Source organism: Leuresthes tenuis, unplaced genomic scaffold, assembly GCF_036924035.1.
Source record: "Leuresthes tenuis unplaced genomic scaffold, fLeuTen1.0.hap1 SCAF_20, whole genome shotgun sequence".
In the NCBI taxonomy this organism is placed as follows: domain Eukaryota; kingdom Metazoa; phylum Chordata; class Actinopteri; order Atheriniformes; family Atherinopsidae; genus Leuresthes; species Leuresthes tenuis.
Window position 1 is genome coordinate 5,363,967 of NW_027325374.1, and position 13,253 is coordinate 5,377,219.

Genomic DNA, 13,253 nt, shown 5'->3' on the forward strand with positions numbered 1-13,253 from the left:
AGAAATCGGTCCAGCATCTCCGGAGCTGCGGAGCGGAGCGCTTAACAGAGACACGGAGTCCTTATGAGCAAAATGAGCAGGATTTAGCTCACCGGCTGCCTCCCGTATGTTCGTGTTTCTCCGCCGATATGAGCAACCTGGATATTTAAAGACCGCAGCTCCTCATCTGTCACAGATCAGCGCGCAGACCTGACTTTATTCTATCAATGAGATATGTGGAGTGGCTCTACCGCTCGGTGGTAACGCAGAAAAACACAAGATGAAGAAGCAGTTCAACCGAATGAGACAGCTCGCCAATCAAACAGTGGGCAGGTAAGAGCTGAAATGATGACACCGAGGTGTGAATTCACGACACGCAGCTGCAGGAGTCCCGCTTTAATTGGCGGGACTCATCCAGCCAAAGCTGGAATTTGTCGCCTGTGCGTTGCCACAGCCATTGACTCGACGAGCTCTCTGCAGCTCGGCTGGTTTGATTTACTGAAAGCATTATCTGTCAGTGCGGGTCACACATGTTGATGTGCGATTGATTGAGCTCAGCAGGGAGGAAGGTTCCGCGCACAGATGATGAGGGAGCCGACATGGTACCCATGAAGCTGGGCTGCTGCTTCCCCCCTGACCAATGACATAAAGGCAGAGGGCGGCCTCCAAGCACCCAGCTGGTACAGTCTGTATGAAGATGCTGAAAAGGTGTTTGAATCAATGTAGTGTGACATAATTGACAGGCGATCAGTGAATGAAAGAGGTGTCGAACTTTCTCAGATGATTAAGAACCTCTTTTAGGAGGCAGGGTGTAAATAAACCCATAAATGTCTCTGCACAGATGGGTAGAACTTTATAAAAGTACAAGGAGTTCTGGGATTGGATTTGGAGTTGGACAGTTAAAAAACGGTCAGCGTTTTTTGTTCATTGTGCTCTGAATAGCTGAATTTATGCAGAGGAGGAGAAAAGACAGATGGGGATTCCCAACAGGGAGGCGTAATGCTGGATTCAGACATCGGACCAAAATAACCAACTAGAAAGATGTAGAATGAATGCCAAGAATTTTTACCCCATTTAGTGAATCATAATGGTGACAACCAGTGACTTTTAAACCAAACACAAACTAAGCCCAACTAGTCCAAAAGTCACCTAAAATCATGCCCAAGACTGGCTCGAAACCAGTTCGAAATCAGATCCAAACCAAGTCTAAAGCTAAATCCAAGTCGAGTTGAAACAAAGTCGAATCCAAACTAAAACCAAACACTGCTGTATGTTAGATGGCCGACGAAGTCCTGACAAAAAGATAATGATAAACAGGAGTCCAATGCAGTCTCCACCCAACATGAGTCCAGAGAAAGACTGGAGAAGGTCATAAAAACAACAATATTAATGGATTTGTGTGGCTGTTGATTGCTCTTGAATATAGATTTAATCCTACCCTGCGATAATCTTTCCAGCTGTATGCCTGGTTATCGGAACATTTTAGCACAAGTTCACATCAACATCACTTCCTGTTTGCTACCAAGCTGCAAGAAAAGCTTTTTTTTTTATCCTGGAAGTTAATTTTGAGTCCAAGTTCTTTCTGGTGGCTCAGATACTATGCAGAGATATGTCATGACTGATGAGTGTGAAAGCGATTAATCCTACAAAATCCTGACTGCATCAGATAGTATGCAAATGTAAAATATACTTTAGATTAATGCGCTGTGGTTTATGGGATTTATTTGTTCCTCCTGTGTCTGTTTACCCTGCGAGGCTTGACGCTACAGATAAATCTACACTTTGTTAATCTCTCAGCGGGGACCCAAGGCGTGCTGACTAATCATCACAAAGTGAATGACCCATTTTGCCTCCTCAACTTTGAAAACAAGCCCCTTTTATTGTCATGTAAAGTGCTATTTGATCCCTGTGTCCCTCTTTAGTGGATGTAAATGTCAATTTTCTGCCAGTAGGTCACCGGTGTCACAGTCTCTTCCACCGCTAAACTCTTAGCTTAAATCTCTATAGCTGCTGTGAAGTCTTTCTCTTTCTTTTTGTCAACCCCACCCTTAGCGGGTAACTGAAAGTCAACGTCATGTGTCAACACTGCACCCTTGGCAATGTAGATCACACACTGTTTAACCCTTTGAAAATGTTGCACAACTTTGAAACTGAATTATGTCTCATGTTTGCATATGACATCTGTCAGATCAGAAAACAGGTTGATTTGTAACATGTCACCACATAATGAATGCATGAATGAGTGCTCCAGGCAGACTATAAAACATTGCTCTGCATTGCTGAGGAGCTGTAAATATGCTAAACCTGTTTGTTTTACTTGGCTCATGGAATAACTGATTATGCTGGAACACTGGGAAGATTTTTATTGGCAAGAGAGAGGACTGTGGAGAAGTTTTGGGCACTTTATAGTTTAATTCCATCAGCGGGCGTCTTATCGGAGTCCAAACATCCAGTCAGTCATAATGAACAATCCTCAGCTACAGGAAGAACAAGACATCCTGGAAAAAATGGTTTAAACCCCATTGAGCCCTGATTTCAACGTCACAGAGTCACTCTGGGACTACATGAAGAGACACAGGACGCGGAGATGGTTCAGAACCAAGTCGAAAAAACTCAAAACCAAGTTAAGAAACAGTCTAACTGTGGCCAAAACACATGTCCAGCGTCAGTTCAGGCCAATGAGGAGGCAAAACACTCTGAGACGGCTGAAAACAAAGTCCAAGAAACAATCAAAGTAACAAACCCAGTTTCAAAGCAGTCCAATATCAGTGTAAAACTAGTGTAAAATTATTATCATTATCGAAACCAAGCCAGTCCAATCCACACCTACAACAAGTCCAAAATAACCAAAAAAAGTTTAAACTAACTCCCATTACAAGCCCAAACTAAGCCCAAATCCACTCTCAAACCAGTCCAAAACTAAGTCCAAACCAAGAAACAAAAATGTACTTCCAGAGCAAGCCTGAACCAAGTCAGAACCAAGCCCAAAACAAGTCTAACATTAGTCAAAACCAAGCCCAAATCACGCCTAAAAACTACATCAAGCCATCCTTAATATGTATCCAAAATCATTTCAAAACCAGTTCCAGAGCCAAACCCAAGAGGATTATATGTTGAATGAGGTATTGTTGATTTGAATTGAATAACTAAAGTAGAAACCCAGTCCAAACCAAGCCCAAAACAACTCTAAATATAGTCAAAACCCAGTCCAAACCATTCCTAAAACCTAGTCCAGATCCATAAATCATTAAAAGATCAAGTCCAAACCAAACCAAAACAAGTCTGAAACCATTACAAAACCCAGTCCAAGCCATGCCTGAAACACATCTAAAACACTTCAAGATCAAGTCTAAAATCAGCTTAAAACTAAGTCACAAACCAAACCCAAACAAAGCCCAAAATAAGTCTAATTAGTTTAAACTAAGCCAAAAACATAGCCCTCTAAACTATGTCTATGATGTATAAAAAGTGACAAACCATGCCCAAAACAAGGCTAAAACCAAGCCCAAAACAAGGCTAAAACCTGCCCAAAACAAGGCTAAAACCTGCCCAAAACAAGGCTGAAACCTGCCCAAAATCAAGGCCAAAATATAGCTAAATTGTGTCCAAACTTACGTCAAACCTAAATCCAAAAACTAAGTTCAAAACCAATCTGACAATCTGGGATTATACAAAGAGACAAAACACAGACTAAATCTGCTGCAACAAAACCAAGTCTGAGACTCGTCTAAAATGAGTCTCAAAGATTCTTTAAACAGCCTACTTTCTCTGAACATCTGTGTGCACGTGAACCCTTTCAAAGGCAAAGGGTGATCAACACCCTCATTTTACTGTGGTGTCTAACACCTTTGTGCAGCTTTCCTGTGTCCTGTGCCATGATAAGACACAGACTACAGACTTCAATATAACAGGTAACTCGTGAGGCTCATGTCCCGAGTTTAGCGGACGCATCCAAAGTCCCTGGAGGACATTGTCTCATAGCAACAATATGACTGGAACTGTGCCTTTTTGGATGATTAGTGGATAAAAGCTCTAAAGCATTTCAGTGCATAAAACCAACCAATTGTTTATGAATATACTTTGAAATGTGTGTGTTCGGTGTAGGGCTGGTGCTTGTTAGTTTCCCCTCTTCTGCCAGTGAGTCAAACCACCAGAGCCCAGTGAGGTGGAACATCCTGGTAAGGAGTTTTAACCTGTATTATAAGACGCAGAACAGCAGGGTAATTAGTCATATTTAGAGGGTAGCGGCTCCAACACGGCGCCTAACGGCTGGCCACGCAGGTAACTGGGGATGTTTTCTTCATGACCTTGGCAGCCTTTGGCAGATATAACATGTTACTTACTGAGCTTTAAAGGGACAGGGGTGAATTATGTTAAGCTTAGGCAAAGCTGAAGTCTTCCCAAGTTTCCAGTCTTAAGCTCAATTTTCCTCTTTTGTTTCCAGCTTTATGTGAACGGACCTGACAGGGGTCTTTTGTCCTCTTGATTCCTTTGTTTTACTCCAGCATATTACAGAAAACAGACCCCAGATCTGGCTTGAATTATCAAACCACAGTCATACACACGTGTTAACTGTGGTCTGGTTGTATTCTAATCTGGGTATGAATAAAGGATTTGCATTAAAATGTGAGGGTTTATTAATTTTCTTTGGCTAGTTTGTAGCACTCCAACAAGACTAACCAAGAAAGGGGGGTTGGGATGCTTCTGCCACGTAATATCTATTAGTATTTATTGGCTTCTAACAGTGTTATCCTCTGATTTTGCCCCCGAAAACTAACAAAAAGTTGCCTGAGAGACGCTACTATGTGCCACCAAATCAGCTGCAGTGAGCCTTGACATTGATTCTTAAAGGTTTTTACTCGAGTTAGTGGTGAAGAGCACACAGTGGTTTTCACCCGGGAGACTGGGGTTCCACTGTTTGGAGTTATGAAGTATATAAAGCTGATCTACAGGTACCCAACATTAAATTACTTGAAATGTTGCCAGATCTGGTTTAAGGAGGGATCGGTAGCTTTCTGTCCATGGTCCAACAGAGAAGGGAAACTTAAGCATTTGAGGATAAAATCATTTTAAAGTTGTCTGACGTTGTCTCAGGTTATGTACTGTATGCTCTCTCATACAATAACAACGTGGTGCGAGGGTTGTTGAGTACTATAGATCTCAAAAGAGGCAGATCCTGAGGAAGACGGGGATAGAGTAGAGATTAAGGACAGGTTTGAATATTGGATGAAAAGGAAGTGCTTTACCGTCCAAGTATAGCAGACATTTCATTAAGACGTGAGAAAAAGGGCGCAATGTTTCTCCACTAATTATAATTCAAGCAAATGGAGTGCAATTTAAAGTTTGAGAGTATTGAGAGTAAATTTCTGTATTTCCCCTGACTTTATTTGCTTTTAGACTTACATCCCCTGCCTCTAAAATCTGTCTCACCATGCAGAAAACGTGGGCATCCTCAATCTGATGAGGCGTCCCCCAGCAGGATGCCTTTGCTGCATCGCTCCACTTCAGGATATAGGTCAAGAGAGGTTCAGACACACTAAAATTCATCTCTGAAACAGTCTGGCTGCACCATTAATCCTGCGTAATGCTGCGTAAACAGTGTAACTGAATGAAAATGTCTAACTATGTGTGGGCACAGCGAGGCTACGGCAGGAAGGGGACAGGCTTAGTCCTCTCTTAGCTCTGTCATTTCTCCTGCAGGGTGCTTTAAACCCATCTACTCATTCACATTTTTTATGTGGGCGAAAAAAGAACGAGAACAAGTCTCTGACTTGTGGGTTTGTGGGCAGAAAAGTGTCTTAATAAAGAACATGCTTCCCCCTTGCAATCAGAAAATAGTACAGAATAGTTTGTCCAGACCCTGCGAAAGAGGCTGAAGAATGTCACGGCGAGATAAGAAAAATCTATTGAAGACATGTCTGGAAATGGATTTCTAATCTCCATCAACATGCAGGGAAAGTGTTTATTTTTCTTTCTGTGTAATATTCAGGCTGTAGGTGACAGGATTCAGCACACATTGTTTGTATTTGCTCAAACAGCATTATCTGCTGTCAGCTTTGGTGATTGAAGAGGGTGCAGTGAATAGTGGGTTGTTTCGTGGCATAAAGACAGCTTGGCCTTAATGGGGTCATTATTTTGGTTATTCATTTCATGTGTTATTGTTTTGCTTGTCTGGGGCGCAGGAACAAATGGTGACTCCCTGAATGATGGATGAACCTGTGACCAGTAATACTTGTGGGTTTTTCTGTGTCTGCATGCTTGGTTTGATGAAACTGCAGGAGGAACTTGTGTAACCAGCTGTGCTTGTTGGGTTTATTCGACAGCAGGAGGGAAGAAGATGGGATGTGGTGCCCTGCAGTGCCCCTGACGCAGACTTCTGCTCCTGTCTGTTTCAAAGTTTGATCTGGTTTGATGCAGAAATTCATGGAAGAAGTGCACAAGCTTTTCTCTTTGATAACCTCACTGATACTTTTTCAGTAGACTGAAAATATAGGATTTTTAGCATGAATCCAAGTTCAATTTGTTCTGTACTGAATCAGAATTTAATCAGAATTAAAATATGTAGCTGGTAATGTGAACATAGCTCAGTGGAGCAGTCGGTAGATTCTATCTGAAACTGAAATGCATGTTTCTCAAGATGTTGACCAACCCGATCATTAAAATAGAGATTCATGAGATCTATGAGACATATTTTCTGAAACAGTGCTGCATAAAAACCTCTTTTGTGTTCTTTCTTCTCGTTCCACATGGGAATGAAATCGATTTCACATCCGCGACGGACTCACACAAACAACAAAGACAAGTTGCTAGTTGTTGTGTATGTGACAAAGCCGGCCAAGAAATGTTTCTCACAGACTTGCAGATCAAATCCACCAACCGCTGGTGGGTGTGTCCTGTTCAACCACAACATCTTAAGATAATTGGATATGTAATTATCATTAGCACCGTCAACTGCTGCTGTCTCACCCTAATGCTGAGGCTGATACTTTCACTTCATTATTCTCTCTCATTTCATTAACCCTCCAAAGATGAGCTCTGTGCAGTCTGTGAATACTCTACATGAATGAAATGAGACTTTTATTTTGAAATCTTATTTTGTTCTGGAAGTTGGTGAAGGGGCCTCAAACCAAGACTGACTCTGGTCATGTTTTATTATTTGGTACAAATAAATATTGTAGATCATTTACATTTATGTCGAATTAGTATAAATGGTTTCATAGAGGTGAACTGAAATTATGCTGATGTTTTTGTTTTTTCTTCTTATTTCCCTACTCAACTGCCAGATGATTCAGCCAAAAGATAATGAACCCATTTGTCAAACATGGAGCTGTGTATATGTGTGCTAATTCTTGCAACAGTCTTTGAAATGAATAATTGATCGCCCTTCATTTTTAACATAATGAGGTATTCACTCTGCTCTACAGGCTGAAAATAATGTAAATATGGTGTCCTGGAAGCGGAATTAAAGAGCTAGAGATGATAGTAAGGCTGCTACAAGCTGAAAGGGTAAAGAAGGGGAAGGAGTAAGAGGACCTGACGTAGATGACATTATATTTACTGCTGGAGGTGTTGCGTTTCTCCAAGCTCCTCTAAGGTGTCGATGTGCTGTTGGTGGGAGAAATTCTGTTGTGAGCATCATGAAGAGCATCGCTGTCTTCTAGTGTACCGGCACGAGTGTTTTTGTGTGAGTGTGTGTGTGAAGGCTCAATTATCGTCCTCATTAATCACCATTAAAGTCTGATAATATGAAATTCCAGCAAACAGTTGGAAACCGAGCCTTTCCACCTCCTTCACTGGCACGAGTTTCTGAGAGATGCTGGCGGATTCTTCAGGGATGGAAGTGCATTTTAAGTAATAGTTTGGTATTTAGGAGACTGTGTCAGATACTAATCTGGTTCTCTCTTAAGCGTAAGAAGACAAACAGGTTTATAAGAATAGGTGCATTTTGTTTTAAATGTTGGTGCATGAAATAAGATTCCCTATTAAAAACATTGCTTTCAGGGTTTCCTCACATTACCGTGGTGTGTTACACTGTTAGTTATCAAAACGACTTAAGTGGCTTATTAAGGAGATGCAAAAAGCGTTAATCAAACAAACTCAGGCTGCAAACAGAAAACTAACACAGGGCAGGAAGGAAAGTCCCAGAAGGCAACAGAATCTACAGAAGATCTGCTCTGATGTCCTTGTCTTAACAGAATAAGTCAATAATACTCAAAGGAAACCTATCATCTAATTTGTCAGTTTACACACACTTGATTAGGGCTTCACTGCATATGAAAAAAGTGTCGTCCTCTTTTTGACACACACACATACTTCAACTTTAAGTAGCTGGACGTTCCAGTTAGAGGAAGTTCTGCAATAAATTGATGTACCATCGATGTATCCTCCTCTCCCCTCGTTTATCTCCCCCTAAGATGCATCTTAGTAATTAAGACATCCTTCAAAATATTTTTGTGAGATTAATTTCCTTGACACAGGCAGCAGGAGAGAAGAGACAAGAATGCTCAAACTAGATAAATGAGATGAGCCTCATAGATACATCGGGGGCTTATAAGGTAACGAGACACACATGAAACCAATGAAGCTGAGGCCGGCTGTCACAGATGAAAAAGTAGAGCTCGAAAAGATCGTTATGTCATTCCTGTCTTACAAAAACTGGACTGGAAGCAAGAGACACAACATAACATGTATTGGGGAGATCTCAGTGTGTACAGTTAGATGTTATTATTTATTCATTTATCTTCGTTATAACAGTTATTAGCTTTAGCTACCTCAGTTTACCCTCAAGGCTCCGTCTTGGGACCTATTCTTTTATTTTTATATATAAACAATCTAAATTAAAAAAGTATCAAATGCCTACTTTTATGCTGATGATACAGTGATGTATTGCTTTACTCCTAATCAAGCTCTTTGTCAGTTACAGCAAGTTTTTTTTTTTACTTTTAATGCCAAAAAAACAAAACTTTATGTCATCAAATGTAGGATCGAAGCTTCCACCGATTTTCACCCTTCAGGACTATGGGATTTAATACTAATACTTCAGGATCCCACCTCACAATGAACAAGTGGTAAAAAAAAACCTGCTACAGAAGCGCAGACACTGATTCACCTGGCTATGTTTTTTCTTTTTAGGTCAGCCTCACGCAGACCAACTGCTCTTTTCCTCCCTGTTTTTGTTTCTTCCTTTCAGGTACATTGCACATCACTCAGCATCTCTTTAAAGAGCAGCGTTAGCCAAATGTCTCGTTTTGAAGGGCTTCAAAGTAGCATGTGGAGTAAAACATGCAGAGACAAAACAGACAATTAGCACAAGCAGCTAAAGCGTAACGGCATAAAATCCTGTGACAGTACGGATGACAGACAGTAATTCAGTTGGGACACTTTCTGACAACATGACTAAACACAAATGGGAGCAGACAGAGAATCATTACATACGCAGGGAGGGTATGATTCAGTGTATACTATATTTAATTGTGCAGACAAAAGATAGACTTTGTGGTGCTTTTGTAGTCCTGCACCACACACTTTTTACCATTACGCAACTTGTTTGTCAACTAACTAGAACGTTTTCTGTTGGAAATCAGTGCGGCGCAACAGGAGAAATTAACATCCCAGTTCTCAGACTGAAATATTGTTAATTACCAATATTCATGTTCAAAGAAAAGGTTGCTGCGTTTAGAGGAACAGCCAGTATTTACCAGTTATTTATTATAATTACTAATATTATGATTTAATTGCTTTTATTGTCTGTTTTATGGTGTCGTACTCATACTTTCACTTCTGTACTGAACATGGAAACAGAAGTTTAATCTGCTCCTCCCAGTTTGGTGAAAAAAAGATGAACAGCAACATTTGACATATTACATATTTGAGTATTTTGTACCCTACTGGCAGGAGGCAGCAGTCAGAGAAACAGGGAAGAATTCTCCTGGGGAATCCAAGCTAACAGTTACTGAGAGATTTTGTCGTCTATAACAACATAAATGCTGTTTACTTTGTCACTTTTTTCTCACCTGAACAACCACGTTGGTCCATATCACCATGGCAGCCCCGTGCATCCTGGCGCTGATCAGCTATGACTCAGTTCAGCCGGTCTCATCCCAAAACAACAAAAATGAGGGTTAATGAAGTCTATGCTGTGACCAGGTAAGAAAGCTGCCCAGGAAGAAGATGTCAGACAAATCTGATACAACTTCTGTCAAACTCGGCAGCAGGATTCACGCGGCAGGTGATGCGTTGGAAAAAATAAAAAATGTTGAGGTTTGAGTTGTTTTTGGTGCTCTCAGCAGCTGTTAGCTTGTCTCCCCCCATCAGAATTTCTCCCCTCTTCTCCAAACAGGGAGCGCTCTGACCGCTGGCCACTGCAGGTAAAGCACCAACTACTCAAAGGTACCTCACCTCAAAAAACCCTGAACTACCCCTTTAATGACTTGGGCCAGCAACTATCTGCCATGATCTTTGTGCGTTGGTTTTTCTGTGTTCTGGTTTTGGTTGGATCCTTCTTGGTTCTTTGCCTTTGAGTTTAGCATTTTTTTTAGTAATTTGTTCCAGTTTTACTTTGGCAAACCTTTCTTCATTTCTGTTATAAACGTCCTTTCCGTGTCACACCTTGTCTTCATTACTAATTAGCGCTCACCTGTCACTGCCTCATTATATTTACCCCAGTCAGTTGTTCCTTCACGGATCATTTTGGGTTGTTAGTTCCTGTTCTCTGTCTAGTTATTTTCTTGCAGCTCTGACTGCAGACTGTTTGCTCCTCCTCAGCCTTTTTGGTTTAACTACTCTTAAGTATATCCCTTTATGTTTTTACTACTAAAAGTGGTTCCACAGGCTGTTGAGTACATTGAGTTTTTCACACATAGCTTTTATTTTGTCTTAGTTTCTGATAAATAAGCAATGACAGTGTAATATGTCATGTTTTGTTGCTCATCTGAGGTTGCATTTACCTAATTTTAACTCCCTGTAAGGACCAGATGTTTTGATTTTTCCTTGTCCTCAGATGTAAATTCTTTTGCAATGAAAACTGCACATAAAAGCACACACTAAAGTACATTCAGTTTCCGTGGAGACGCTTTATTTATGCATTACATGCTCTGAACAAGGTTACAGAAACATTTCCAACCTCCTTAATTGTCTCAGTGGACCATGCTCTTCTCCCAGTCTTCACTTCCTTCTCAGTCTGACATCCTTTGCAGCCTCTCAGTCCTCCAGCATAGATTTCACTTTGTGAACCCTCTGAAATGATGCTTTGACAGCTCTGCCCTGCAGGTAATTAGCATCGAGAATAGAAATGATTTTGTGGGTCATTTGACAAAAATAGTCTGCTCTGACTAAAATGAAAGCTTTATATAATTAGATTGCTTACAGCCTGTGAAGATTTGGGGTTTCTGGTCTTGTCTGTCAATGCTGGGTGAATTTTAGGGTGCTGCTTAGGGAGATGTCTCTGCCAGTGGAGCATTAAGGAGTTCAGTGAAGTGTGTTGATGGAGTCGCTGCCTCGGGTTGTCACTGAACCACAGAGGAGCCAACAAACAGATGCCCATCCTCCTCTGCTACAGCTGCTGCTGCTGAGGATGACAGCATGGCTTCCACTTATTAGCAAAGTTGGGAAATGTACAAATAAATACTCTACTTCTAAATTTGACTGAGCACAATTAGCAGCAAACAGAGGTGTTACAAACTGGTTTCTTCTCTCTTTTCTCAGTCAGTCATGAGAAATGTTTGAGCTTCTGTCTCCCTGACTCTGTGGCCGACAGACTTGGGGCACATTTAAAAAATCTGAATCAAGCCTCTTACTGGATTCTCTGTTGGATTTTGCTCCAGCGACAAATTTGTGTTTTAAATATGCAAAGATGTCGAGATTTACTCGCACATATGTTTTGTACATGTTGTAGATTAAAAAAAGAGGGCAGAGAGGTGCCGGATAGGCCGGAGGAATGATGCAGTTTGTGTGATAACAACAGATTTCCAGCACCACTTTATAAAAGTTCAGCCATTGGTTATTTGGTTTCATAACCGCCTCAGAAGAACACATTTAATCAGTAACAACCCCATAATCGTGAGGCCAGACTGAACTGAAATGAACTCATCACATACATCAACAGGTTTTTAACCTGCCCTAAGAAGAAGATTTTGAGCTATTTCCTAATTTCCTTTTTTAAAGGCCTGACCTGCTGATATGACCTTAAATTATCGTCAGTTAGATTTTGAGCGAATGTTCACAAATGATTCCAGAGGTCCTAAAAGTGACTTTGAAGATGGACACAGTTGAGTACTTCTGTGAGTTATACTTTAAAATACTGTAAGGTTACCATTTACTGTCCTAGGAAAGTATGATGCGTTCACTGCCTTTTTGGAGGTGCAGTGTGATTCGTCCCAGTTTCATGTTTAAAGAAAGACTGGAGCAAAAGTTTGTATTCTGCTTTTATGATCAGATAAAAAAAGCCCTTTTTTTCACTTTTTATTTATTTGTCTTATTTATTTGCAAAGAATAATATGTTCTATCCATTCACAAACTTGAAGCCAATAATTTGTACTGTTAGGCATTTTAAGATTTAGAAACAGTTTATTTTTAATCGACTTTGTATGAGTTGGACTGATTTAGATTTAAATTAATTCGATTTTATAGGACTATGATTGTATTACAATGAATTGCATCATAACTGGCTCGAATTGGACTGTATGTTCGAACTACCTTAAGTTGATGCTTTGTAAGTAAAACTGAATTGAATTTAAATGAATTAAGATTTAATCTCAAGGTGGGGGACTTTCTGTGTGTTGACAACTGAACACCCATGATGAGATAGTTGCATTCTGCTTTTTGTTTTAAACTCTTGGGAGTGAATAATTTGCTGTAAGATCCTCTGCTCTGGTTCTGGTTTCTGAGTTTGCACAAGATGCTGCAGGGATTTTCCGCCCTTCAACCTCATGAGCATTAGTCTGGTCTAAAGCTGATGTTGGCTGATAACATCTGGCTCACGATGAGGGTTCCAGCTCATCCAGACGTGCTGGAAGAAGCTGAAGTGAGCGTGGGAAAAATGAAGTGTTGTCAGGTTGACAGAGAACTGTTTCCACAAAATCGAACTAAGTGACAGCGAAACAATAAGTGCACGAAGATGCACGAGAACAGGCGTGTCTATATACTTTTGGACAGTTTAGAAGATGGCAGCAGGGGCAAACTGGCAGTTCCCCACAACCCCTGTGTGCATATGACCTCATGACGTATTGTGCCACACCCATGTTGCCATGGGTAACGGGGTCCCCCAGTTTTGTTTA

The 13,253-nt window shown here is 40.8% G+C and overlaps 1 protein-coding gene across 5 annotated transcripts in view; it reads left to right on the forward strand.

Annotated features, from left to right (window-relative positions):
* The window catches only part of LOC140278953 (rho GTPase-activating protein 44-like), a 95,755-nt gene continuing 82,502 nt past the window's right edge, over window positions 1-13,253 (forward strand). For all 5 annotated transcript variants that reach the window (XM_072374084.1, XM_072374087.1, XM_072374085.1 and 2 more), the window contains exon 1: window positions 1-312. In XM_072374084.1, coding sequence (XP_072230185.1) covers window positions 260-312 — 53 coding nt within the window. In that variant the 5' untranslated portion in view covers window positions 1-259. The remainder of the gene's footprint in view (window positions 313-13,253) is intronic.